The 26,767-nt window shown below is 39.0% G+C and overlaps 1 protein-coding gene across 5 annotated transcripts in view; it reads left to right on the forward strand.

Moving 5' to 3' along the window:
* Nucleotides 1-26,767, forward strand: part of sox6 (SRY-box transcription factor 6) — a 172,872-nt gene that overhangs the window by 15,602 nt on the left and 130,503 nt on the right. For 4 of the 5 annotated variants that reach the window (XM_084716580.1, XM_084716603.1, XM_084716587.1 and 1 more), the window contains exons 2-3: nucleotides 9,982-10,051; nucleotides 21,074-21,125. In XM_084716580.1, the coding sequence (XP_084572706.1) occupies nucleotides 21,091-21,125 (35 nt within the window). In that variant the 5' untranslated portion in view covers nucleotides 9,982-10,051; nucleotides 21,074-21,090. The remainder of the gene's footprint in view (nucleotides 1-9,981; nucleotides 10,052-21,073; nucleotides 21,126-26,767) is intronic. The other variant, XM_084716595.1, reaches the window with a different exon arrangement.

The raw sequence follows: 26,767 nt of genomic DNA on the forward strand, positions 1-26,767 counted from the left end.
GGTAATTTGACCTTTCATTTCAAAGGCTCTTTTTTAATCCAGAAAAGGAGTGTTAAACTCAATTATACCAGTGATCAGTGGCTCAAACACTACATTTGTTTCCTCTGAGGGGACAAGCCACGCAGTAGAGCTCTGCTCTCGGCTCCTTGTCCCTTACTCCTGGCCCTCCCACCCCTACAGGACAACAAGAGGGGGGAGAGGTAAATTAGGACGGGAGAGAAATGGGGATAGGGGGCAGGAGGGAGGGAGACATGAGTGAGATGAGAAAGGGAGAATGGAGAGAGAGGGAGAGAGGAAAGTGCCCTACAGTTCCTGCCATGTCACTGGAGATTTGTGTCCTCCTTTTAAATCATTTCCCTCTTAAGAAGATTAAGAAGGCAGAAATATTCTCAAACTGATCATTTTCCCTCCCCCTAAATGGATTCATTTGCATTTGCAAACGCTGCTATTAATTGTGGGTTTCAAAAAAAGACAAATGACCTCTGCAACTGTAAATAAAAAGAAAAACAGAGGTTATAATGTTAATTGTTAAAATGGCTGCACAGGGGCCAGTGGAGCCAAAGCAAAGCATATAACCCCATCAGTATCAGATTTACACCGTGGTCACAAGGTACAGTACAGGCTGAGATTTTATTTATTTATTTATATGACCCTTAAATCTTAATCAAGATTTCTGACATATTTTAGTCAATAAAAAGATTTGATCACTTTTTAGCAGGATGGAGAAGAACATGCACTAAAATTATATTATAGAGTTCAATGTAGAGTTATTTAAATGGAAGATAAAAAGTGATTTTCCAACATCTAATACGATCGTTCAGCTGTACTCCCTCCTTTTCTGAGAACACTGCAGCCCATTTGAAACTTTCTTTACTCTGTTGCATACTGCAAAGGTTTCACGTCCTTAGTTAAAGTTGTCTGGTTGCATTGTGCTGAGCTTGCCGATAAAATAATTATTTGTCAACTTAAGCCTGCCTTTGCAAATCGAAAATGTGCGACGGTAATACAAGTCGTTTTTGGAGGAAAAAAAAAAGGCCACTATCAAATAGTGCGTCTGTGCTTCTCCTCGAAACAAGGAAAACACAGAATAATTTGCGGACACCAATGCCTTGTTGTAACCTGATCATTTATGGATCAGTTGTTTCCTTTCTGGTTTAATTCACCATGTGATTGATTTTCAGTGCAGTACTGTTGGAAAATATCCACACTAAACCGTGCCTGAAATAGGGAATCATTTGAATACAGATGCTTACGGCTTAGGGCCTTGTCACTGGAAACCACTTGGAGCCAGGAGACAATTGCAGGTTGATTATGTTGCTTCTGACAGAAGTTGCAACTCCTTTGTACAAGGCAGAGATATTTGCATCTAAATGCTTATTGTAGACATCTAAACAGCATAAAGACTGATTGTAAATGCCAGCTGTTGGGCTGTACTCGGGGATAAAAAAAAAAGAATTTCAATAAGGAAAATTGAGATGGAAATGAGAAATTATTTTCAAACAGTGGAGCTGAAATCAATAAGTGGGAAATGGCTGCGTTTGTTGCACCAGTTGTATTTGTCATTTTTATTGAGCGCGTTTGTACAATCACATATGAATCTATTTACAGTTAGCTACTGTATGTTGTATTTTAACTGGTGGTATTACAGTGTTTATATTCAGATGAGTTATGACTTATTCTTTGGATGCTGCTGTGTGCAGGTTATAACAAGGTTGCAGTGCAGGTTTTAGAGATGAGTAAAAGATGTAGGAATTTACTGTTGGTTAATTTATCACATCGGAAATATATATAAATGCAAAACTTTTGTTTTTGCTCCTATTTTTTTGTTGAAGTAAAAATAGGTAAGTCTTCTATAAACATGAAAGATTTAGTTTTCTTGAATTTTGTTAAAATATGTGTTAGAATCAGTATTTGTGAGCATTAACGGGTGTCACAAGGTGTCATTTAACTATGACTAATTCACATACAGCTACAGATACCAAATCTTTATTGTAAGGAGGGCCAAGTCATGACCCACCCTACTCTGCCTCTGATTGGCTTACCCTGATATTCTTACCCTAACCCTAACCAATCATATTTTATGCCTAAACCTGATCAACCTAACCAACAAAAGCAAAGAGTACTAGCCAATCAGAGGCAGAGCAGAGTGGGTTGTGAGTTTGCCCTCCTGGAGAAAAATTTGGTAGCTGTAGCCATATGTGAAACAGTTAAGTGCCTAAACAATGTCACTTTTGAAAATAAAACTGCACATTTTAGAGGGGCCTTTTATTGTGAACAGTCCAATACACAACAAAAGTGCACAACAATTTTGGAGGAATAAACCTTTTGTATGCATAGAAGAAGCCTTGCGAATTTTACTTCAACTCATGAAAAATGGGAGCAAAGACAAAAGTGTTGCATTTATATTTTTGAGTCCATAATATGACTGTTATACACTATTTGACATATCTCCTTTTGATATTGTGTTTAGAAGTATTTGAAATTGTTGGAACATGCCATTCCAACCTTTGTAATGTTGAGTGCATGTGTTCGTATGTGCACTCTGTATGTAAGTGTTATACAGTATATGCGAGTGTACGTGTGTGTCTGCTTGGTGCCCAAAGCAGAGTGATGCCCCTGCTGATTCTGCTCCTCCAGCTCTTTGTCCTGCAGCACTCAGTGTGTCTGCCTCCTCGGGAGACTGGCAGGCTTCTCTAGTGTGGCTCCACAAAGGCCCAGCCTCCTTTGAGGTGTTAAAAACTTCCATTTATGCATGTCCCTGGACAAAAAAGCACCAAGCCCATTTGAGTCCAGTAGCAACACAGGCAGACATTGTGGCCACGCTTCTCTAGCACTCATTTCACAGATTCTAAAACCAGTATGTGGTGAACAGGATTTGAGGGGCTAAAGTGCCCCGTGAGGGCCAGGCGATAAGAGGGGAGAAACGCCACCACGCAGTAAACTAGAAGATGGCTCCAGGAAAATAAACACATTACCTGGGAGAGAGGGAGAGACTTGTTTTCATACCCCTACCCCCAACATACACAAATGCATAAACCCCACACTGAGCAAGAAAGAAACAGAGAGAGAAAAAAAGGAACAGAAAATATGTGTGTATATCTTGCAAGTTAAGAAAAGAGGTCTCATCAGTGTGCAAAAAGACAAGCCTATTCTGTGTTCTCTGTCTTTTTTAAGTCTTTGGAGTGAAGAATAAATGTGAGAGGGAATCAAAGAGAATTGATAGGTTGCATGCCCGCCTGTTAGGAGCACTGGGGACTGAATGCCGTCCACCCACCGTGGAGGAAAACATTCTATTTGCTAGTCGTTTCTCTCCCTTCACCCTGCCTCAACCCAGTCGCTCAGTAAATAGACTTTTATTCTTGTTATTTGACGCAGAGGAAATGACAGATAATGCATTTGCCGAGCGGCACACGAAAGCCTCGTTCAGCCGCAGCACTGTATCTGTATCAGGCTATTGCTTGGAACAAACTCTGGCTGGAATAGCTGCTTCTGCTTTATCTGACACTTAAGCTCTGCCAGAAGACAGGTCACTGTTTTACTCTCAACAAAGATATTTTAACTGGAGTGACGCTCCGGTAGTCATTCCTGACACGTTGGTGCGAGACATTTTGTGAGTGTCTGGTCTGCTGTAGTTCAGTGTCAGGACAGGATCAGCCAGAGACAGAAAAAGGCAGTTTGAGAGAGAGAGACAGAGGGTGAAGATAAAAAGAGGAGGAAAGAGAGATTTGTAAAGGCTGTGACAGTTAACGGTGTGCTGGAGCATGAAACAGCTGTTTGCACGTGATTGACCTGTTTCCAACACCAAATAACTCAATGATATGGTGGATCTCCTGTAGAAATACAGCTCATCTTTGTAACAACACAGCACTGGATTTTTATTTTTTGTTCTGTCCAACGTGTATCTCACCAGTAGGAAGTCAATAAATCTCAGCTAACAAATACTACCTATTTAAAAATATCTATAAAATTATCTAAAAGTCCAAAGGCTACCTGAACACTAGCTGTTTTCTAGCCAGCAATGTCCTCTCATTTCCAGCTAAGGTGATTACTTACTGCATGGAGGCTGTCATTTCATATTTCACACCTAATGTTACTGCACAGAGGACTGACTTTGTGGAACTGGATTTTTAAAGCAATAATATGTAACCTTTCTGCATTAAAATGTCTAAAAACGCTCGACCTATGTTACATATTTTACTGAGTTATACCAAATGTTTCAAACAATTGTCAAATCAAGAGAAATGTGATTAATTCAACATAATGGTGCTACTAGCAGCTAGTTGCTAGCTCATATTCTCATGTTCATTTCATGGCTGTTGTTTAACAATGAACAACTTCCATGATCCCACAGCACTTCAAAAAATTTGTTCCCAATTGGGAAAATGCATGCAAATGCACACAACTTGTCGAGTTGTTGTCTGTGCGTCATATGCACAGAAACATGGTGGACAAGACTGCATGTTTGATTAATAACTTTTTTTGCATGATTTCTTTTGCTAACATGTCATTTGTAATATGGTATTGGGTTGTAAAGTTAGCTACTGTCCACACTGAGTGACCTAGACTAGTTAGAAAAGTTATCCATTAGCATTAATCCTCATAACAGGTCAGGTAAAGCAATACTTTAGTGGTTTGAGGGAACGCACTGATGGAGTATCCAGTGTTATTTCCACATTACAATTTAAAATCTCATGAATACACTGAAGTTGGAAAAACAACTTCTCAACTTGGATGGGTCCATCCGTGGAGCACAAGAATGAAATATTATTGTTTTAATGTGAGAAAGACCCTTAGTGACAGAGGTTACATATTTAACAGACAATCACAAGTTCAATTACTATATCAGACACTTCTGTGCCAGAATGTTGCTTCACCCCTTCTTTGCGCTCCACGCTGCACCCCCCCAATCCTTCCTCCCATTTCCCTATTTCCCCTGGGACCACTGTTATAGCCCCACCTTATTGCATCCCAAAGTCCCCCACGCAGGCAGTCCCCAGCCTGACTGACTGACTGTGTGGCTGCTGCTTCTGCAGAGATAACCACACAGCATCCAGGTAGGGAGCAGCCTGCTGATGGCATAGATTACCTCTATTGTCAAAATAACTAACTCGGCAGAATTCCTACTTTAGCGTGTTTGGACGCAGGAGAGAGTGAGGATTTGGAACGGAGGATTGGGAGGATATTTTTTTTTTTTAACATGTTGCAGATCTGGATGAATTCCAAACAGAAGTTGAAGTACAAGTTTGGGCTTGCCTCATGCATATCCACACAGAACTACACAAGGTGAAATGTACATTTACAGGCAGGCAGCCACATACATGCAATTTAAACAGTAGTTTTAATGCAACACAGAGTGCATGAAACATAAAACCTGAATCTGGTCGGGACAGCTGTTTAGTGGTTGCGTTCCCCTGTGCAATATACAGTTGTGGTGATGTTGTCTATTGATACTGAGCCACTGTCACATGATGGTTGAGAAACACAACTCTCTGTTATGGGCAGGGAAAATTAAATCAAGCATAGCCCACACCGTACATGAACACATGTCTGGAATTTGAAGGTTCAGTTGATTTGAAAGTGAATCATTCTGGGCTGTAACAATAAAACTGTTTTCCTTCTCATACTGTACAAGCTCGACTGGTAACACCAGCAGCTATTACAGTATCGTTTGATGCGTAATATAAAGATAGAAAAGCAGTTTCTATGTGGGAGGTTTTAGTACAAGTGAGTTGGTTAATTTTGTTTTATACCCTTCGTATCATTGCAAATATGTGGGATTTGAAATGAATGTTGTGCCCAGACAAATTGCATATGTGTGTGTGTCTAAATGTGCAAAAAAAAAAAAAAAATACAGGACAAACTCTGGATTTTCTTTTCGACTCTTCTTTTTTAACAAGTGCAATCGTACAGTACAGTTACATGCTCAGAGACGCAACACAGGCATAAATATCAGCCAGTCAGTGAAATTAAGCATTCTCTCAGTGTTGATCATTCCCATAAGAAAAGGCATTGGTTTTGTTTCGACTTTGGGAGGAAACATATTAAGCAGGGGTCGCCCCCCCCCAAAGGAAATTTTGAGCATCAAACACCTCATTTGCTGTAATTTCTTTAAAAAGTGCTTATGTCTTTTCTGCATCAACTTATAGTTGGAATGTCCTTATTTATGTAAAGAAAAATGAAATATAGGCGGAAGTGATGCTACAAAATATAATGGAATATAATGCAGTGAGGCTCCCAGGAAAGTGGCTCATCAAAATAAAAGTCTTTCATGTTTTTATTGGGGGAGACAATGACAGGGGCCTGTTCCCGCCAAACCCCTGAAATCTACACCTATGCCCAGAAGTAAGGATGAATGACTTTTGTGTTGAGAAAAAGGGTAAATACACAACAACAACAAAAAAAAAAACCCATATGCTATTCATATTTATTTAAGGAGAAAAGAAACCCACATGAGTTGTTACACTGTCACTTAGTTCGCATCAATTGAAAAAATATGAAGTTGTTGAGGACGACTTACTGAGGATTACATCTGGTTTTAATTGTAAACTTGCAGTTATGTTTTCCATTCAGCCTTAGACATGACATTGTTATAGTCTTCTCAGCAGTTAGGAGTGTTTGTTATCTTCTACTTCTTCTGGTAATATTGCTAATATAAAGTATGATGGTTTTAAGGGCAGTTAAACAAACAAAAAATAAACATTTTTACATTAATATTTAAATTTATTTTTGTCTGTTTTTACAATATTCTTAGAGTTTTGGACAAGGTCATGATGTAAAAAGATTTTGAAATGCATACACAGAAATCAGTGATCACTGATTACAGGTTTGGTTTTGTTTCAGCCACTGTTTCTCCTTTTTACTTAACGGTTTCAGATCAGTTTGTGTGTCTAGCTACAGAAACACTAAGGGGGAGTGTGTGTGTGTGTGTGTGTGTGTGTGTGTGTGTGTGTGTGTGTGTGTGTGTGTGCGCGTGTCTTGTTTGTGTGTGTATTCCCTGACAAATTTCAGCACTGAAAATGATGCTATAATTTTCAACTCTGCTTCGTTGCATATGAAAGCTTTTGTGGCAACTTGAGTGAGTGCGTGTGTTTGCATTTTGCTGTATTTCCTTTGTGACTTGTGAGTCTGTGTGTGCATGTATGTGTGAGGTAGCCATGACCAGCCAAAGCTAGAGAAAAGGCCACTCTTTGACAGAAATGCCACAGGTGGCTGTGAGCTCTCTGTCCCTGCTCCTTTGATGTCCGCTCCATCAGTCTGTTTGGATTTTTTTTTCTTTTGGTATCTGAGAGCTAAACCTTCAGGATTTCCAGTGAAGGGAAATTATTTTAACAGAAAAATGGCTCTTCAATTGTGGTTTAATGGGTCCAAATTTACCTCTGAATTTAATAGAAAATATATTGGTTAAGTGTGTGGACAATTTCTTTACAAAAAACCCCCCCAGTAAACTAACAAGTTGAATTTAGGCTAGACTGGAATAGGGTTTAATAAGTCCCTGATCCTCTAATTAGAAGTGGGGAGTGCCTGTTTTATGTTTCCTGCCTGTAGGTCTAATTCACAGCAGGAGAAAAGCTGCTACATGCAGCTACAATAGGCTGGTTCACACTGAGTCATATTACACCACAGGGATTACTGCATTTGCTTCATTATAATATCATTTGGGTTCGCTCATTATTTGCAATTATAAATTCTTTTGTTTTTTTCTTCCTTCAGACAAATAATTAACTTAAATAACCAACAAATAAGGAATACATTTATTATTTACCTCATTGTTCTCAATTAACGTCATATTATGAATTCAAAGGTTTGTTAATGCCTACTCTCTATAATTATAAGAGCTCTCATTTAGGAATTAAGCCTATAGTCAGCTGTTTGACAAAGATGGGTTTATTGAATTACCATCCATGTAATATGTGGTTTATCCAGCAGGCAGGCAGGGATTGTTGTGTACACTGAATAGCTACTAATATAAGTTAATCGTGTGTGTATGTGTGTGTGTGAATACAGGAGTGGGTGGTTGCATGGCTGGAGCATAGTTCAGAACAGTGAAAATAGTGTGTGTTAGGAGGAGTAGACTTTAAACTCAGAGGTGCTATTCATGTAACAGCTTTCCATTTAGCTGGGGTCACCTGGGTCCCCTCTCCCCCATTGTCACCTCCAGCCTCAAGGCTACCACATTCAGACCTGTCTGCAACTCTTGCCTTTATCTGGCTCGTTCTGTTAACCCTGCAGCCTCCCACGTAGCAGACTCTGCGCTGCGCTCTGACAACAATGCAGTGGTAGTCAGTGCATTTATCTGGTCTTCTTGTTGTTGGTGGCTTATTGGCCCCGGCAATGGGAGACTGAGGTGCTGTAGCGCAAATTAGTGACAGATCAGTTAAGCGTGACCTTAAAAAACCCTTGGCCTTGTTTAATTGGCAGTGCTGAGGCGGACTAATTGTATAAATCAGCTGGTAATGAGATCTTGGCTTATTGTGAAATGCAAGATAATGTGAGAAAATGAACATGAATGGGCTTACAGCACTTTTATCCCTCAAGCTAGATGGTCTGATCAGTGGATTGTTTCCTCTCTGCTGTCATTACCTCTTAACTGTTGGTGGAATTTGGCTTAGATGATGCCGAAAACTGTACGCACTCGCACTGTACTGGAGTTTCCTGGGTATTTTCTCTAACAAAGCTCTTGAGTTGCAGCACTTCAACAAGACATGCTGAAACTAGCCGAGCATGGCCCCTAAATAAATCATTAGCAAGGCAGCGCTTGAAGAAAAGAAAGCAAAATTAAATAAAACAACCGCTTTATATGAAAGCTGTTTATTAGTAGAATCCGTCGACTGGAAGACAGATTAATGAGGTAGCAGAGAAGTGGATTTCAAACATTGTCTAGGATGGATTCCCATTGGTGACAGGCAGCTGTGAGGACTGGAGGTCAGACACTAACAAAGCTGTCTTACAGTAGCTCAGCTGTGGAGACTCTGACCCTCAGCCAACAGTCGCTATGGCCCCAATTCTCTTCCTCTAGCTCTGTCTCTATTTGTTCCCATGTGGGTAAATACAGTTATCTAACACTCTTGTTGATTTTAACCATGTTCCAAATTCTGGTCTTTCTTTCTTTCTTTTTTTTCTTCTTTTAATCATATAAAAGCTATTGAAACTATTTAATAACAGTATTAAAATTTTGTATTTTTGTGGAGTTTCAATCAAATGCAAGATATTTATTCACTGTAAAAAAAATATATATATATATTTGTTTCAACTTAAGAAAAAGTGCCTGGGCTGCCTTAAAATTTTAAGTTAACTAAATCTGAGAAGGACAGTTGAGGTAATTTTGTAAGAATTCTAAAAAAATAAACTTGACATGGTTTGCAGTGTTTTTATTACTGTGTGAATAAAAGCAACCAAGATAAGGAGAGTTACACTACCAAACAATGCATGCTGGGAAGTTTACTAATATGTTGATCATCTTTCTTTTGAAACTTAATTTAATGAGTTCATTGAACTCTATATAGTACAGTCATTCAACTCATCAGTTCGGGTAAAAACACTGAAAGCTCTGCAAATAAATACAAAATTTTTTACTGTCAATTAAAGCTACTAAAAGGAAGTCTCATAATGTGTTCGTTTTGGAAGTTCCTGTGGACAAATGCAGTAGTGTCTCCACTGGAATACCCCCAAAATATTAAGTCAAAAACAAAATTATCTAACAAAAATCCTCCTTTTTCCTCTTTTCAACTGGCTAATGGATTACTCATAGTAACTTTGTGTGGGAAAATAATGAATGAGACATATATTTATATTATAAACTTATTATATTATATACACGTGTATTTACGTTTAGTTAATGAGAAAAGATGAGTTGTTTTCACTGAATTGCTGTATGATTTTCTTACAGTGTTACACAGTTGTTATATAACAATTGTATGAGGTTGCCTACAAGGACACATTTACAAAAGCATTCTTTCTTTCTTCTTTTTGCTTGCATTTCAGGTTTTTACATGAATTCAAAATCGACCGACCAGTGATCGCTGGAAGCTGGGGATTGAGTCTTTCAGTTTTTGTAAGTATCAATTTGCCTCTTCAGCTTTTTCTGTCGTGCCACATGTGTCATACACCCCTGCTGTCTTTCACCCACACTGAACACCTGCGTCAAATGAGGTGGACAATTGGATAGGCGCACAATGTATGCACAATTAGACACTTATATAGCCACAAAGTTACTGGCAGACCTTTATAAACATTAGATCCTCCAACTTATTTTTCTTGCATTTTGCTTTGAATCAGTATTGTGTCGTGGTGAGTCAAGATTCATTTTTTCTTTCTCTTTTTTTCACACTCTATTGGTCCTCACATGCTACAATCCCTCCTTTCTTCTTGTGGGGGAGTTGCAATTTTGAGGTCAAATCATGCTTTCTACCATTCATTAATTGTAAGTACCTTAATGACTATTGCAAGCCTAAGACAAAAAAAACCACTCTTTCCTAGACTAGAGAAAATACACACCAACCTTTGGAGAAAAATCTTTCACAGGTGACTCAGGTCAAATATGTGAAACCTTGAATGTCGGTAATCAGAATACGCCTTCAATCAAGCTGAAATAGTTTGGAATAAATTTAAACTTTAGTTGGTCTCATTAAGAAAAATGTTTAAGTATCAATAGCAAATCAAAGCAATATCAGATCTATATTTAACCCAGGTCATATACCAAAATATGTCGATTTAAAAGAGTATACTGTAAGTGTCAAATTTTAAAGCAATTCAGTGAGACAGTTGCTATGAAATGCAGCATTTTGCTTTAAAAAACAGAATAGAGAATACTACAGTGCCTTCGGCATCAATACAAATATTACTTGAACAATCTTTGCTCAGCTGCTGCTCGTGCAGGTTTTCTAATAAAAGTGTATCTTAGATATTGAGCAAATAAAGGTGAGGAACTTAGTTCATATTATTCTTTTCTTCCAAATGTCAGTTGCCGATATCATGGGAGTCATATTAATGTGCTGAGAAGCTCTTCAATAACAGCTGGGGAAATGTCTCCTTGAATTCAAAGTTCATGGCCATTTACCATTGTTTAATCATGCCATTCCACGTCACGTGCTCAGATGAACACACACCTGTCTGCCAGCGAGCTCTCTCTGCTGCTGCATGTTAGTTTTGTTGAGTTTGTTGTGAATGGCTTGAACTTGTAAAATTTATTGTAGTATGACAGTCAGTCATGTAGAGGGGACCCAACTGATGAACATAAATAGATTAATCAGACAGAGTTATTAAAGCACTGCATAAATGTTAATAAAAGATATCACTACACACACTGATGATGGAGAACCTCACAGACGACGTGTCACATTCATCATATGTTGGGTTTTTTTGTTTTGTTTATGACATGTGCGCAATTAAGTATAATGCTCTTTCTTTGCACTAGAATCCATAGCAACCTAAGAAAGGTAACATCATTTACTGCAAATCAGTTAGAAAGTGCCTAGTTTTAACTGCATAGCTGCAGTAGATGTAGGGTCTCATTCACCAATGTCTTTGTATGTTTTTTCCAATTTTTTCTTCAGAAAGGTCCTAAGAAAAGTTTAACTCAGATTCACAAAGGTGTTCTTAAATCGCAGAATTGTTAGTACCTGTGTTCTTAGAATCATGAATGCCACTGTCCTCAGTGCCAAGTGCCAGTTGTTGTGCACACACACACACACACACACACACACACACACAGAAAGCACACACACACATACACACAAACACACACAGAAAGCACACACACAGAGACAAGTTGAGAGAGAAATCAAGAATTTCCCAAACAAAATCTAAAAATGGTGGAGCGTAGTCAGTGGTTTTATCTCCTAGACCATCCCAGAATCAGAAAGTAAGCTGTTTATTTTTTCAGAATTAACACAATTTGATGTTGCATTTTATCTAAAAGCTGTAAAACCATGAAACATGCTGACACATTTATAAACATCTGAGGAAAACATACGTGTAAAATCTAAAAGCAGCTGATTATTTTAGTGAAACGTTCTCTTCTTCCATGTTTAAAAAGTCTTACTAAAGTGATTAGATAATATTAAAACAGTTGTTTGTATTGTATAGACTAAACATTGCATAATTTAAACCCCCCAAAAGGTCACTACAAAGGTTCTATTTTTATCAATTATTTACCACCAGGTCCCATTTAACTGACCCATGTCTGATCTCAGACGCTGTCCAGACAACTACAGAGACTTACACAGATAGTCTTGACACTGGCCGAGATCTCCGACACACTTAAAAAATGAATACATGAAGGAAAATATATATAAAATATGCACTGAAACCTGTTTGGTTTGTGACATTTCTTTCTTGAGATTAACTGTAAGCTATAAATAACCATGCAGTGAAGTCAAATTTTTATTTGAAGACTATAATATTTTGTAAAATATTGGAAATAATTAGTATAAATAATTAAATTATGTAAAATAAACTGATATTATGCAACTGTGGAATTGAAGAAAATGCAAAAACAAATTATTTTGCACAAACATGTCAGTACTAAAATGTGCCTAGGTGTGCTCTGAGTGTTCTTACATTCTGTTCTATCTAAGAACAAATCCCACATAAGAAAGCACTGGTGAACACCAGAATCTTTGACTAAGTGGGATTTAAGAAGAAATTTCTTCTTAATAATGGTTGGTGAATGAGGCTTGGTATTATTTCATTATAATTTTGGAAATAACTAATGTCGACCATTATGTGCCACTAACAATATTTAATTGCAGAGTCCTTTAAAAATGTGTGTCTGTCTACGCCTGCCCTTTGTTCGCAGTGACTCTGTACAAGCAAGAGTCATCCGGGTTCTATGTATTTTGGTTTTCTTCGAGCCTTTCTTACCTCTGAGTCAGACATGACTAGTTGAGTAGAACAGACAGTAGTTTGCTAGTTAGTCACAGTTACATGTTTGGTGCTTCACTTGGAAGGATGGGCTTACTGGAGAGATACAAAGCAGAAAAGAGCAAAGCAATATGTTTTGCTTTGTGCATGTTCAAATTGCCCTCTGCAGGTTTAAGTATTGACTGCATCATTTTAAAACTAGCCAATCTACAGTATGGAAAAACATTTTTACGTAGCAAGAAACAATGTGACTAGATGAGCCTAATGCTTGTTTGAAAATATTAAACAAAAACTTCAAATACTTAACTGGATATGAATAATCTACCTGTGTTGTGTCTAATACTCCCTGCTGGTCCAGCTAACCCCCCCCCTCAGGTAATAACTAAACCACAGAAGAGTAGTAGGGCCAGGCATAGGGGGAAAGAATTTATGTTTCACAGTTTGACTTTATTCTTGACATTTTGGCTTAATTCTCAAAATGTAAAATTGAAAAAAAAAGAAAAAAAAAACCCATCCTCCTCTTCAACAATAAACTGACCCTTGGAGTTTGGATAATAAAGACTCAATATTAAAGAGTTAATTGTTGTTATTACGTAACCTAACACCTGTAAGAAGTTATTCTAAGAGAAAATACCGCATGAAGGCCTACTGCGCTAGCACTCATTGCCATTCAACTCTTCTGAGACACTGGATCATCATACAATCCAAAATCTTGATCCTTTGACCTAAAGGCTTAATTAATCTCAAACATGACAGGATGACAGTAATTTAGTTTGCGTCTGGAGCGTTCATAGAGCATATTTAATTACACTCATGCAATCTCATTTGGAAACACCTGAGGATATGTTAGACCATCAGAACAGGCCATATACTCTCTTTGTTAGCATGTGCCATTTATCTAATAAGCACAGCCACATGGTCTCACGGCTCTCAGCCCACTATCGATGGTACCACTCGACGGGAGGATGCGGGGGAGCCATTTTGTCAGAAATTAAATAAACAGCACTTCACCATAAAATGAAAATGAATAACCTCTGAATGGTTATTCTTCATCTATTATTTATCAAATGGGCCTCTTCAGTCCACTGACCCTGTGGTGATTATGGTCAACGTGTTGCTAAACAGAGACCGCTTGACAAAGACCGCCTAACAAAGATTTTAATTTCATCAGCCTCAATTACATCAGAGCATCCCAGTGAGAATTTGCGAAAACTAATTGTTGCACATGCCATTACCTGTCAGGAATGTGGAAAACCCTCCTGAACTTTATCCATCGTCCTAAACTCTGCATTCAATTAATATCTCGCTGTCTGTATTACTCATGAATGACCTCATTTTCAAGTGCTTAAACTAAAATATGCATGTTGGCAATCTGATTAGGAGGGTGTTGTCTGGGCTCTCTTTACAGATGGTGATTAAGTATGGTCCATATTTAATCACATGAAAAGGACATAACCCTGGAGTTTATTATTATTATTATTATTATTATTTGAAGGTTTGATGGACTTTATTTCATTCTCACAAGAATAAAAACCTAATATGGACTTGGCTGCTGTCCTGCTTCTCAAGGTATGTTCCCTTGTAGTGTAGGACAGAGTTTCACCCAGTAGCTTTATACAGCAGGACCAAAGAACATGCCATTAATCTTCTTGCTACCCCAGCTGTGGAAAGTAATGCATAACTAAAAGTCCGGTAAAATGAATTAATGATTTCAACCATGAACTTTTCTCCCAAAACGCCATGAATCGTCTCCAACTGATAATGCACCACGACCCTGGAGTGTGAAATCCCTGTTGCGTTGAGAGTAGCCAGTTAATTGATTCGCAAATTATTTAAAGTTTGTGGTGCCCAGGGGAGTGCTAGACTCTAATGACGGCCCGTCTTGAAAGAGTTGAAAAACTCTTCCCAGGCAAGTCAGTATTAAATTGTACCAGTAATCTAACAAGTCTAATCGCAGCCCCAAGAAGAGACATAGTGCCCAGCATTGTGTTGTTAGCTGAATAGGTTCTTTAAATTGGGAAGTATCTCATTTTAAACAGACAGTTTAATTTTATTGTTTTTTATTACTCTTTGTTTTTTTTCTTTACTGGTACTTTTATCTTAAATAGAGGTTTTTGCATAGAATTTATTTTACTTTTAATCCCAACATTTTACCACAAAAATCTGCACTTTCTACCCCTTAAATTTTCAAAACAGGTTTGTTGCTTTAGTTTCAATGCCTTTGAGGGGAATTATTTATTATTTTTATTTTGCATCATTGCGTGACGCCCTCCTGACATCAAGACTGACTTTAGCCTTAATAGAAGAACAGTAGCTCGTAGAACAGACAATTCCTCAGCGTGTCCATCAGTGAAGACCACACATGACAGACGTAACAAGACAAAAACTATGAAAAAACGTAACAAGATAAAACGGAAAGGAGAAGTCCAGTTAGATTTGCCAAGGAACCGATGGTAGAAATGTCCTTCAGAGGGCAACTTTTTACTTTTATAGCTTGAGTAGTCAGTGTGTGCTTTTGTCACTACTTGAGTAAAGAAATGAAATCAGTCTACTTCTACTTTTATCAGTCAGTCAAGTGTCTGTGCTTCTACTTGAGGTAAGAATTGTGTACTACGGCCACCTCTGAACATGAAGGATAATCTGGTTTTAACACCGATACAAAGCTAAACACTTTGAGTTAGACTGCAAATTCCACTGGTTCTAAAGTCGTTTTTTTGTGATGTTTGTTGCCAAATTCAGCCATTAACTTTCTGGTGACTGTTGACTCCAAAATGAATGGGATTTGACTGACTTGGACAGGTTGAAATGTTGCTACTCTGCTACCTACAACTCTCAAACAGACTAATGAGCATTACACTCTGAACACTGTCTGTGGCATGTGTGATAACTAAAAGAAAAGCTGAATATTCAAATTGAGTATTCAAGTTCAGAATGTTTTGTCGTTAAGACTTAGATTAAGTGATAGCTGGTCATTCTGTGCAGGATGGGCTCATCTAGTAGTGTACACGCTGTACATTCCACCACTTTTTAGCTGAAATTGTTTGATCTCTGTGTTAATATCAAGGAGCCTCTAATCTCGACCCATTAGCAAGTGCTGTCATTCAGACACACGGTGTCGGCCTGATTTAAATAAAATGAAATGAAGATAGTTGTTTCTGGTCCCTTGGCTTCACTCATTGCCATAAACATATGCTCTGTGCCCCGCTTCTTTCCATCTTATTTATGACTTTAATTTGTTGTGTGGGCTGCGCAAGAAATCAAATTTAATCCAATCCTCCCAGGGACCCTGTCATATAATAACATGGTAATTTCTGTGTATCCTTTTGAAAAATGAGGAAATTAATTCTTCCTGACATGTTCTAATTATTCCAGTGTGAACAGCGGATGGGCTCCCCTCCTTCCTCCCACCCCCCCCCAGCCCCCTAAGTGTCAGTTGCCGACGGGTGGCGAGGTGCTAATGCTGACCAGCAGCGCGTTTAATTTGAAACATGAGCAGACACCTTTCAACACACCTTCTTAATGTTGGAGTGGCTCACACAAATTAATTCACTACTCATCTGGCAGCTCTGACTGAGGTGTATGCGTGTGTGTGTGTGTGTGTGTGTGTGTGTGTGTGTGCAAGCATATGTGTATGTACGGATTGTGTAGGTTCGGGGGTGATGGGAGGGAGGCAATGGGACAATATTGCTATTAGTAAAGGTAACATTAGGTGTGTCTGTGTGTGTGCATGTATGTGCACTACATTGTAGGTGTAAATGCATATGTCAGTGTGCGTGTGTGGACACATGTGCTGGACCAGGTATCACCATATTTCATGTGACTGGGTGTTGAGTTGGCGTAAAGCTGTCTGCTGGGATGTTGGGATTGCTTGAACAGCTTTTCTTCCCTCTCTGGATCTCCCTCCTCTCGAACCAACAGTACCTTTTCACACATCCCACCGCTCCACTGAGAGCACTGAAAGGCTTATTTAATTAGACTGTCATCAGGCAGTCTTTAGCTTATCACTTCAATTTGCATAGGGACAGGCCTGGCGGAGATGCTGTTGAACAATGTTCTTATGTTCCACGTTCAAGGGTTAAAAACATAAAAGAAATAAATGGATTTTAATATTTCTGATTCTTGTCATGTCCTCCTGTATTCTTCACAGTGTGAAATGCTAACTACCATGAATAACTGTGACCAGCAGAAACACTGAGCTAAGCTAATGTTAGCTAGATGACCATAACAATGGTGGAATTGTAATTGAAATTTTGGAATAATTATTTGAATTGCTTAATTAATAAGACTCTAATTTAAAACTGAGCTTTCACTGGTCTGATCTGTACAGACAGACATATTATTATCATGGAGAATAAAACTGGTTAATAATTACAGGGTTCAAATCAAAATGTAAAATAAAAACACCTTTGCCAGGTCTTCTGTCTCTGTTAGTCCACAGCTTCATATACATTCAGGCTTCTGGGCGAAGAAATGTGTTTCCACTCTAATTATGTACAGTATCTGAAGCAGCTGAGACAGGCGGAGAAAAACTAAACAAACAAAATTCACTGAACTTTGGAGTCGGGTTCAAACTGTAGTACTGTAATTGATTTTGTGAGTGTGAGTGTGTGTGTGTGTGTTGTCTCTGGGTTGTAGAACAGAGGGCTCATAGCCGTGGCGTCATGGTCGAGGAGAAGAGAGCACAGCTTTGTGAACGGTGGGTGTGTCCCCCCATGACTCAGAGAGGGGAGAGGCGTCAACATGGCCGCCCGGCCCACAGGGATTAAAGTGCGCCCCCCTCCACACCCTGCAGGGTTAATCACTGCCATTTTGGATCCATGCAGAGGGAGCAAATGCACTCTCCATCACTGTGGAAGAACTGAGACATAAGCCACCACTTAGGCTGCCACTGCAGCAGCTCTGTGGGTACATCTGCTTCATAAGCTTGTTTCCACTTGCTACAATAGAGTGTTTTGAGCCCTGGTTTACTGTCTCGAGAAGGTTGGAGTTCCTGGATCAGCGCAGACTCTTTGGATATTGCTACTCTTTCTCATATGGGTTTGGTTAAGGGATACACCAAGTAACCTGGGATGTAGTTACTGCTAGGATCTGTGTAGCTAACTTCTGTGTCTCGCTGTGTGCCGCGCTCTACGTGAGCCTGTTAATGACTGAAGGCTGAGAGTGCCGTCTCGTGCCAAGACCCACATGGCTGCTGGCGGTGCATTAAATCAGCAGTCAATTTGACTGGAAGTTTGAAATCTGGGCTAGGTTAAGGGGATGTGCTGAAGCCGTGTTAATAGCTAGCTTGTTGTCCATATGGTACTGCTTTAATAGAGCACATTTGTTGCAGATGGTGGGAGATTTGGTTAGGCAGAGGCAGCTTTTGGCAGAGGCTCATTCTTCGAAAGGGCTGCCGTGCTGCTCGGACTGGTCCAGGCCAACTTAGTGATGTCTATCCTCCCTGCCTCTCCTTCACCAAAAAGCCTGCCCTTGAATTGCGGCCTAGCTTTAATTTAAAGACATACTTGTTTTTTGTGTTCGGAGAAGAGCAAATACAATGTGGCTCAGTCACTTTTTCCTGAGTTCGGTCATTTGCGCTCCAAACCGCACCTTTGCTTCCATAGGCTAAGTTCAGTTGTTTCTGACCACAATGGGACTGCAGACAGCAGGCACAGCTGAGGAAACACAAGCACACATAGAGTGAAAGAACAAGAGTTATGGAAGAGGACCAAAGATAAAGATAGAAACTGAGTAGAGCCTAATCTATTTCATTTTCTCTCCTGCTACCTAACTGCTTTAGCAAGCTTGCAGAGGGATTCAAGCGCCAGTAAAATAAATAGACACACATTCAGATAATTAAAAAAAAGCGCTCTGTACATCTGTTTCAGCATCAAAGTCACTACTGTTTCTATTCCTCTTCCTGATTTCTGATGTGATCTGATCTGAAGGTTTGCAGTATGCAAATGTGTGCTAGAATTTGTTTGCATGTGCTCTAAGTTCAGAGCAAATTCACATATGTGTTGGTAATTGTTTTAGTTTGTGTGTGCCTGCTTCAGAGTATGTGTGCTTTTTGCACTCAGAGAAGTGAGGAGACACGCTTGATCTGCTCTGCACTGTTTGACGGTTGTTTTCTCACGTTGTCACTGGCTCGGTGTGCTGTGCCGTGGTGATGGTATTATGTGCTCTGGGCCCAGCTGAGTGGAGAAAAGAGCAGAGCTGCAGCGCCCCTAGCTATGCCACTCCCGCCTCCCCAGACACCTTATTGTGAGAAAAGTCTCGGCTGAGCCCTCTGGGCCTTGTGGATCCACTGCCTCGCTAAGTGCTGGCCAGACTGAAAGGCACACTGTCCTTGGGCCCGGCTCATTCTTTCCATTCTCTCAGAGGCTTTGTCTCAGAAGCAACAAGAGCACGGGGAGAAAATGCCAAATTACACCCATGTCACTAAAACTTAAGGTGCTTGAGGGCTGAGATGTCATTTTCTGTTGTATTTTGTGTAATTCATGATGATGTGCATGAGGGAAGAAGAAGTTCGGAATTTTTCAGTCGCACTTAATTTTACAGTGCATGAATAAGACCTAACAAGTTGTACAAATTTCACAAAAGTTTGAAATAATATGTTTTTTATTAGATAGTATTAGATCCTTCATTGGACTTCATTAGAGGGTAATTAGGGACACGTTACAACAGAACTGTACTGTAAACTAAAGTGTGTACTCTTAGACCCTTATTAGACTTTTTTTTTTTTTTTAGATAATAATGGACTAGTTGCACAACAGACAGTTTGACGTGTCATACCAGAGAACTCACAGGTGTATTAATGACTGTTGCATTCCACTTCTATTGTACATGCTGGTTCACTGACACTGTTACTCGAACTTAATGAACTTAACTGAGCCGTAATTACTGTTATTAAGTCTACCTGTGTTTTTTTCTGCTCTAACAAGTCAAAATGGTTGCAAAAATTGCTTTGCAACCAGTCCATTTAGGGACACAATACAACCAAACTGTACTGTATACTAAAGTGTATCGTTACCCACTCTCACCCATAGACAAAATATTCGTCTACCAATATAATTTTTACCTTTACTTGGTAGATCTGGTTCACATATTGTTTTTTAATGTGGAAGCAGTGGATATGTGATTTCACTTTAGTTTGCAGTGCAGTTCTAATATAATGACTCCCAAAGTACCCTCTAAGAAAGTCTTATCTAATTATTGTACTATAAAATTAAGTAAAACCTTTTTTTCTTTCCATTAAAAAAGTGATTTTCGCAACAGACATTTTGACCTGCAAACTTACATAAAAGCTGCTGAATTTTAAAGTTACAAAATTGAATAAAATAACAGTGGAGTGATGAATGTTGAAGTTAAATGACTTGTTATGATGTTGAAAATATTTCTGCGAGATATCTTTGCCATATTTCAGTGGCTGAGTATCTTTATGAGGCTAGTTGTGAGATCTGAGAAACGTTTAAATTTCAACCACTCACAAATCTGTTTTCTGGAATCGTTGCTCATTCTTACCACTTAAAACAAAGCACATGGAAGTCCTAATCAATTTTCTACCAATCCTAACACAATAAAAGTGTATATCATACAGACCAATAACATAGGCTAATGGAAACCTGTTGTAAGTCATTTTTAGCCATGTGTCTCCAGTATTCTGTGGCTAAGGCTTCTGAACGACCCCTACAAGTGGTGACATCATGACCACATCCTTTTGCCTCATTGACGCTGGGAGTCCCAGCTTGGGTCCCTTGCGGCTGGGCTCCCAGAAGCCGCAGCACCCTCGCCACACATGGGCTGCAGCTGGACCACCGTTGGCTACTCCGAGCAGACTGGAGCTGCTCTGGGATGTGTGGTCACAGTGCTGGATGTACATGTATATATCTGCACACAGCTGTGGAAAAAGACTGTATGGAGATGAGTAGGCAGAGTTTATTTGATGCAAACATATCATCAGGCTCTCAGTGCAAACCGATGTTGTATGCAAATCCACTCCCTCGATGGAAAAAGGTATAATTAATGATGTCAGTTCATAAAAAGAGAGGATGGGTTCGTAGCCATATTTCTGCTTTAATTAAAGACATGCCTTATTATAGGAGGAAGATGTATGCTCTATGTGTTTTTCTTTCTATTTCTCTTTCTTTCTTTCCCTCCTTCCTCCTTGTTCTTCTTCTTGATTATCACTCGTTTCATAGTGAAAATGGTTCTCTGTGATTTCTCCTGCCAGAACCCCCACACGCTGACATGGAGGGCTTTCTTCGTAGCAGCTTTTTACTGAGGTTAGTTTCATTTCCGTTGTTGCCATTTAGGATCACAGGTCGGGCAGGGGGTGGTACAGCGGGCTAACAGGGGTTAAGCTTTCTGACACATTGTTAGCTTTAGACTTTGTCCCTGTGTGTGCGTATGTTGTCTGTATATTTGAACAATGTCAAACGTGGATTCTGACATATTTACCCAAGCTGTGTGTTATGATTGTGTTCATGTAGTGTGTGGCTGACTGGCATGCTCACCCTGACAGCCTCCAGTCAGACTGAAAGCACACATCAACAACCTAAGGGACACATGTAGATGAGCTTTCCCCCTTTTTTTCCCCTTCCTTCCTCTCCCTTTCATGGCTTAAAGGACCTGCAGATCGGGCTTTCTGTGTCTTTACACTGCATGCTTTTGTCTGACCACTCTCCCCATCTGCCCTCCCTAACCACTAACCACCCTAATCAGGGATGTTGGGGCGAGGCAGCCGCTGTTTTGTGATGTACTGTTGTTTCCTGTTGTGTTCTGTGTTTGTATTCAACCTACCATAAAGATTTACATTTTTTGTCTTTACCCTTCCTGTGATTCTAATTAAAAATTTGTGCTGTCATTACACACAGAGGAAGTAAATAAGAGAGTGTATTTACCATTGGCTCCTTTCCTAGTCAACCACCTTCTCTAGGCTCCAGTGTTGCTCCCTAATTAGGGTTGGCTCATTAGAAGCCACAGCAGCAGCATCTGCCTTTCAAAGCTGCTGTCAGCCAAACTTTACTAAAGCTAATGAATCCTCTTTGATTTCTTTTTCAAAAGGTCACTTATTTGATTAAATTAACAGCATTTTTTTTCTCTCAGAACTGTTGGGGGTATTTTAAAAAGAAAGGACAATTTGATACCATTACTCTCGCTAGTCGAAATGTCCTTCAGGAATTCAATAGGAAAATCTCTGATGCATTTAAATTTACTTTATTTATCTTTAGAATAAAAAATATTAATAATAAGATCGAGTCCGGCGTTTATGTAACTATGACTTTTTCTTTTAAACAAATTGAAAGAACTATATTCATAAATGCTTGATATACTTAGAGTTTGCTGCAGTAAACAAAATATGTAATGCATACGTACAGTATCTGTTTTATCTTTTATCACATGGCACCAATCTATTCGGTGTGGTAAATCTGCTTTGGTTTGACAGAAGTTATTCAGGCATACAGCGTGTTACATTTTTGAGAGCGCACTGCCTATGCTCATTTCCGCTTTTTTTGTTTTTTGGAGTAATGGTTCAAAGTGGAAGGCATCGTTTAACTCTCAGCACCTGTCAAAACTAGTTTGGCGGATAACTAACCGTACTAAAGATGTACTGTACGCTGTATGTTGCAGTAGGGCGGTGTAGAAGAGAGGTCTGACAGAAACATATCTTAAATTCACCAAGACATCCGAATCCCACATCTGCAAAGAAAAGGGAAAAAAGAAACATGACCTATGACCTTGGCTCTGTCTCAACCATTTCCCTTTTGTTCTCATAGCTGTGAGAAAACACTGCGATTATTCTAAGTAAACACATTATTGCGTTGCTAATCCACATCCTTCTGTCAGTGTCTGTTTTAATTAAAGGAGAGGAGCCAGTAGGAAGATATCACGCACACTAGCTGGAGATTGGAGGCCTCAACAATCAGGCCAAGATTAAAGGCAGGCTTTGCTTCAGGGTTAGCCCTTTTACTTGGATAAGACTTGTGTCCTGTCCTGGAGTGGGCTGTTGGAGTGGGGGTAGGGGTGAAATGGGAGGAAAGGATAGAAGCAGGGGTGGATGGATGTGGCAGTTGGACATTCCTCCAGTGAAGAATCCCAGTATCCTTTCCCAAGCAACTAAATTAGGTCAAAGAGGCCTTTCTGAGCATGCTCATGCATTTCTGCTCCAACGTGCAGATGTTATTGACTTTTTATACTGTATGTCATATCTGGGTAGCACACCGGATGGACCTTTCATTATTGTAATGAGTCACGAGTATAGGTTTGAGTCATACTGTATGTACAGTCAGTCTTAAAAGTGCTTCCTAATGGCACCTGATACATGCCCATCATGAAAAATACATCAAACTCTTTTATGTACAAGTCAAAGCCTTTGTACTGCCTCATAAAAATAATGCCACCGCAACTAAAACACAAAAGTTCTCTGAACTACAGTATACAATGTGCACAGTGTCTTTAATAGACAACTATTCATGCTTATGTTATTGTGAGCCTCACAGTTTCTCTCTTTGTCTAACAGAGGATGCGTTTTCCATTTCAGATCAATTTTTTATATGTTTATGGAAGACGTTTAACAGGTTTTTGTTTGTGTAGTCAAAGCGACTGAGAAAATGAGAGTGAGTGTGAGAGAGAAAGGGGAAGGAAGAGAGACAGAACACAGAGATGTGAACAGAGAGAGAGAGAGAGAGAGAGAGAGAGAGAGAGACGTCTTCAGTCTCTGTCTACTCCCAGTGGGCAGGACCTCCCCCTACATTTCTGCCATTATTTGATGTAATGAAAGGAGAAAGTGTGTAACATTGAGATTGTTAATTAATTTAGTCTAACAAGATGAAGATAAATGAAACCCACTGAAGGTTGACTAGGCTAAGGGGCCCACTTAGCATTTTCCTGCCCTCGAGCTCTGTCTCTCTCTCACTCCTTCACAATGGAGCACAGCTAATAGGTGCAGCACCGTGTTTGTACAAACCTGCTGAGCTCTCACCCGCTAAGTTTAGATGTGGAACTTTTTGACAAAATATTTTATTTTCATCCTCGATTTATCATAATCTTCTCTCTGGGATGTTTTCATTCCTGTATGGCCGGGCTTCATTTGTAATGCAGTTAGTTTTTGAGCATAGATAAGCCATTATCTAATTGAGTCATCTTGACATGTTAGATAAAGATCAACTGACATACATGACTAGTGAAATGTATTGACTTTTTAAATATATATATCAGGAGAGACAATAACACTTTATAACAACCATCATTAATACATGATAAATTGATAGTTAATTAAACCTTAGATAATAGTTATTTTACTGTTAACAAACTATGAAATAACTAATTATTTTCATTAATTATTACTAATGCTATATTTTATCTTGATTTTATCATGAGTCTGTAATATAAAATGATTAGTTAACACTGTTAATGGTTAATAATCAGTTTGTATACTGTCTATAAAAATTATTTCAATGGCTAAAGCTACAACTGATGATTTTAATACCTACCGTACGTAGCTCACATACGTTATGTTAGGCAACTCATGTACGTTACATTACATACACGAATTTGCATAAGTAATGTACTTATTTTAATCCAAAGCGCGATCTTTTTCTAAACCCACCAAAGTAGATTCTGTGCCTGTATTTTGAAAGTCTACCTGGACATTGCATATTTATGATTACTAACTTAATCACGGATCCCTGTGTGTGCAAAACTGATGGGATTCCTACAGAGTCAGAGTTTGAAATGTATTTGATGAGTTAGGGATGAGGTTGTGTTCATAAATATTATTTGGATGACCATTATAAAGTTGTGACCTATGTTTATAATACTTTGTAAATAATTAACGAATACTGTGTGGTGCATCTATAAACATTATATGAATGGTGATGATAAAGTTACAACTTATGTTTGTAATACTTTATAAATGTTTAATAAATACTGTGTAGTGCAGCTGTAAACATTATTTGGCTGGCCATTATAAAGTTGCAGCCGATGTTTATAATACTTTGTTAAGGGTTAATAAATACTGTGTAGTGCATCTTTAAATATGTGGATGGCCATAAAATTGCAACTGATATTTATAAAATTGTACCTGATATTTATAATTGCTTAATAAATGGTTTATAAAGAATGTATAAACATTACTGAATTTTTATAAACAGTAAAATAACTATTATTAAAGTTTAATTTACCATTTATGCATGATGGTTAGTATAAAGTGATACCTTTTATGATCTTCTGCAAGAGATCAGTTATATTTTCTCTGACTGCGGGGAGGTTATATAAATGGCCATTCTTTCCAGCAACTATGCGGCCCCTTCACATGAGCCTGTGTGACTCCCAGCCTTTCACCATATGAATGGTTCTTCTCTAATGCGGCTTGGGGGCTATTTGAGCGGCAAGACAGACAAAAAGCAGAAAGGACATTTTTTTTTTAACAAAGCCAGACAGTTGTCTTCATCCAGAGCCCTTACAAGCAAATCAGTAGTCTATCGAGGTCCTTCCTCAGTGGACACTTTGTACAGGATCTTCATGACAGCACAGACCAATCATTATGGCACCCATTCTTTGCTCTCTTAGTTCTCAAGTCATCAACAATGGGTTGTTGATTGTATGGAAAACACCAGAACAATTATGTGCTCTGTTTTGGTGGCAGGGCAGCGTTTTAAAGTGCAATCCTCGATAATGGCCTCATTATTGTTATTCTTGGAGCAGGCCTCAGGAGAAAGAAGTAGCTGCTTGCAGTACGTCATTATTTCGTAAATTTCGATTAGCTCATCATGCTGTCTCCTGGCAAACAGAATCATACCTAATTTAAAGCGAGTGAGCGCTCTTGCCTCTGACTTAAAAGGTAGCACTCGATAGGCTGTTAATATGAAAAAAGTGGTAAAAAAAAGGGAGGATTAGAGCTGTTACCCTGGTAACTCCAACTTCCATCTGCGAGGGAACAATGAACTTGTGTTCCTCCACCACCTATGCTTGAAAAAACAGAAAGCGAGGAAGTGAGTGTTCTGAAAGGACAAGACCCTTTTTAACAACAAAGTGGGATCCAGGCCTAATAGGCTCTTTGGTGCGAGTTGTTAGGCGAGATCACTGGGGGATAGAGGAGCAGGAAGGTCAACGTGTAATCCTAGGACAGTGAAGGTCATCCGAGGTTTTTACAATAGCCGCTTGTTTCCTGAATCTGTTTGTCTGCCCAAGAAACAAAACCTTACGTTTGTACATTTTAAAGATGTTAAAAGAAAACAAGATTGACAGAAAAGGCTGCTAGTAACATATCTCCTCGTGATAAAGTGGGGAACATGCCCCACAGCCAAAATGTACACATTCCCTCAGCTGATTAAATAAACACAAACAAGATGCCAAAGAGTTGGACCAATTAGACGGAACTGTCAGAAGCTGTTGGAATTGTCTCTTGCATCTCTTTTACTCATACAGCCAATTCTGCATCAGTTTCTGGCAACTTGAAGCAACACGAACTCTTACAAGAATCTTAAAAAAAGCCTTAATATTTAACCAATGCGCTCTTGACTTGCACTCAACAACATTTTTTCAGATTCTTTTCGATTTTTCAATGCCCTTAAAACACTCAATGACATTATATGTATCTAAGTTACAGCACTGAAAATGTTGAGGTGAGAAGTGGTGATGAAAAATACTGCCTGTCGTGAGTGATGCATTTCCACAATATTTTTTTTTATATTTCAATCAGCATTAAAACAAATTTCTTCGGCGTACAAAAAAGAAAAATGTTTGATGGGCTTATAGTTAAGAGCTGCTAAAGAGCTGCTACTCTGAAAAGGAATGCTCTAAAACACTGCTGAGTTATAATGATCCATGACTACGGAGGAACAGTATGTGTTTCTCTTTGAGTTTTATGTCCCTTATTACAGCTGCAATACGTCTGCTCACATTAAGCTAATTTATGGCTGAG

This window comes from Lutjanus erythropterus, chromosome 1 (assembly GCF_056507025.1).
Source record: "Lutjanus erythropterus isolate fLutEry1 chromosome 1, fLutEry1.hap2, whole genome shotgun sequence".
NCBI lineage: Eukaryota > Metazoa > Chordata > Actinopteri > Lutjaniformes > Lutjanidae > Lutjanus > Lutjanus erythropterus.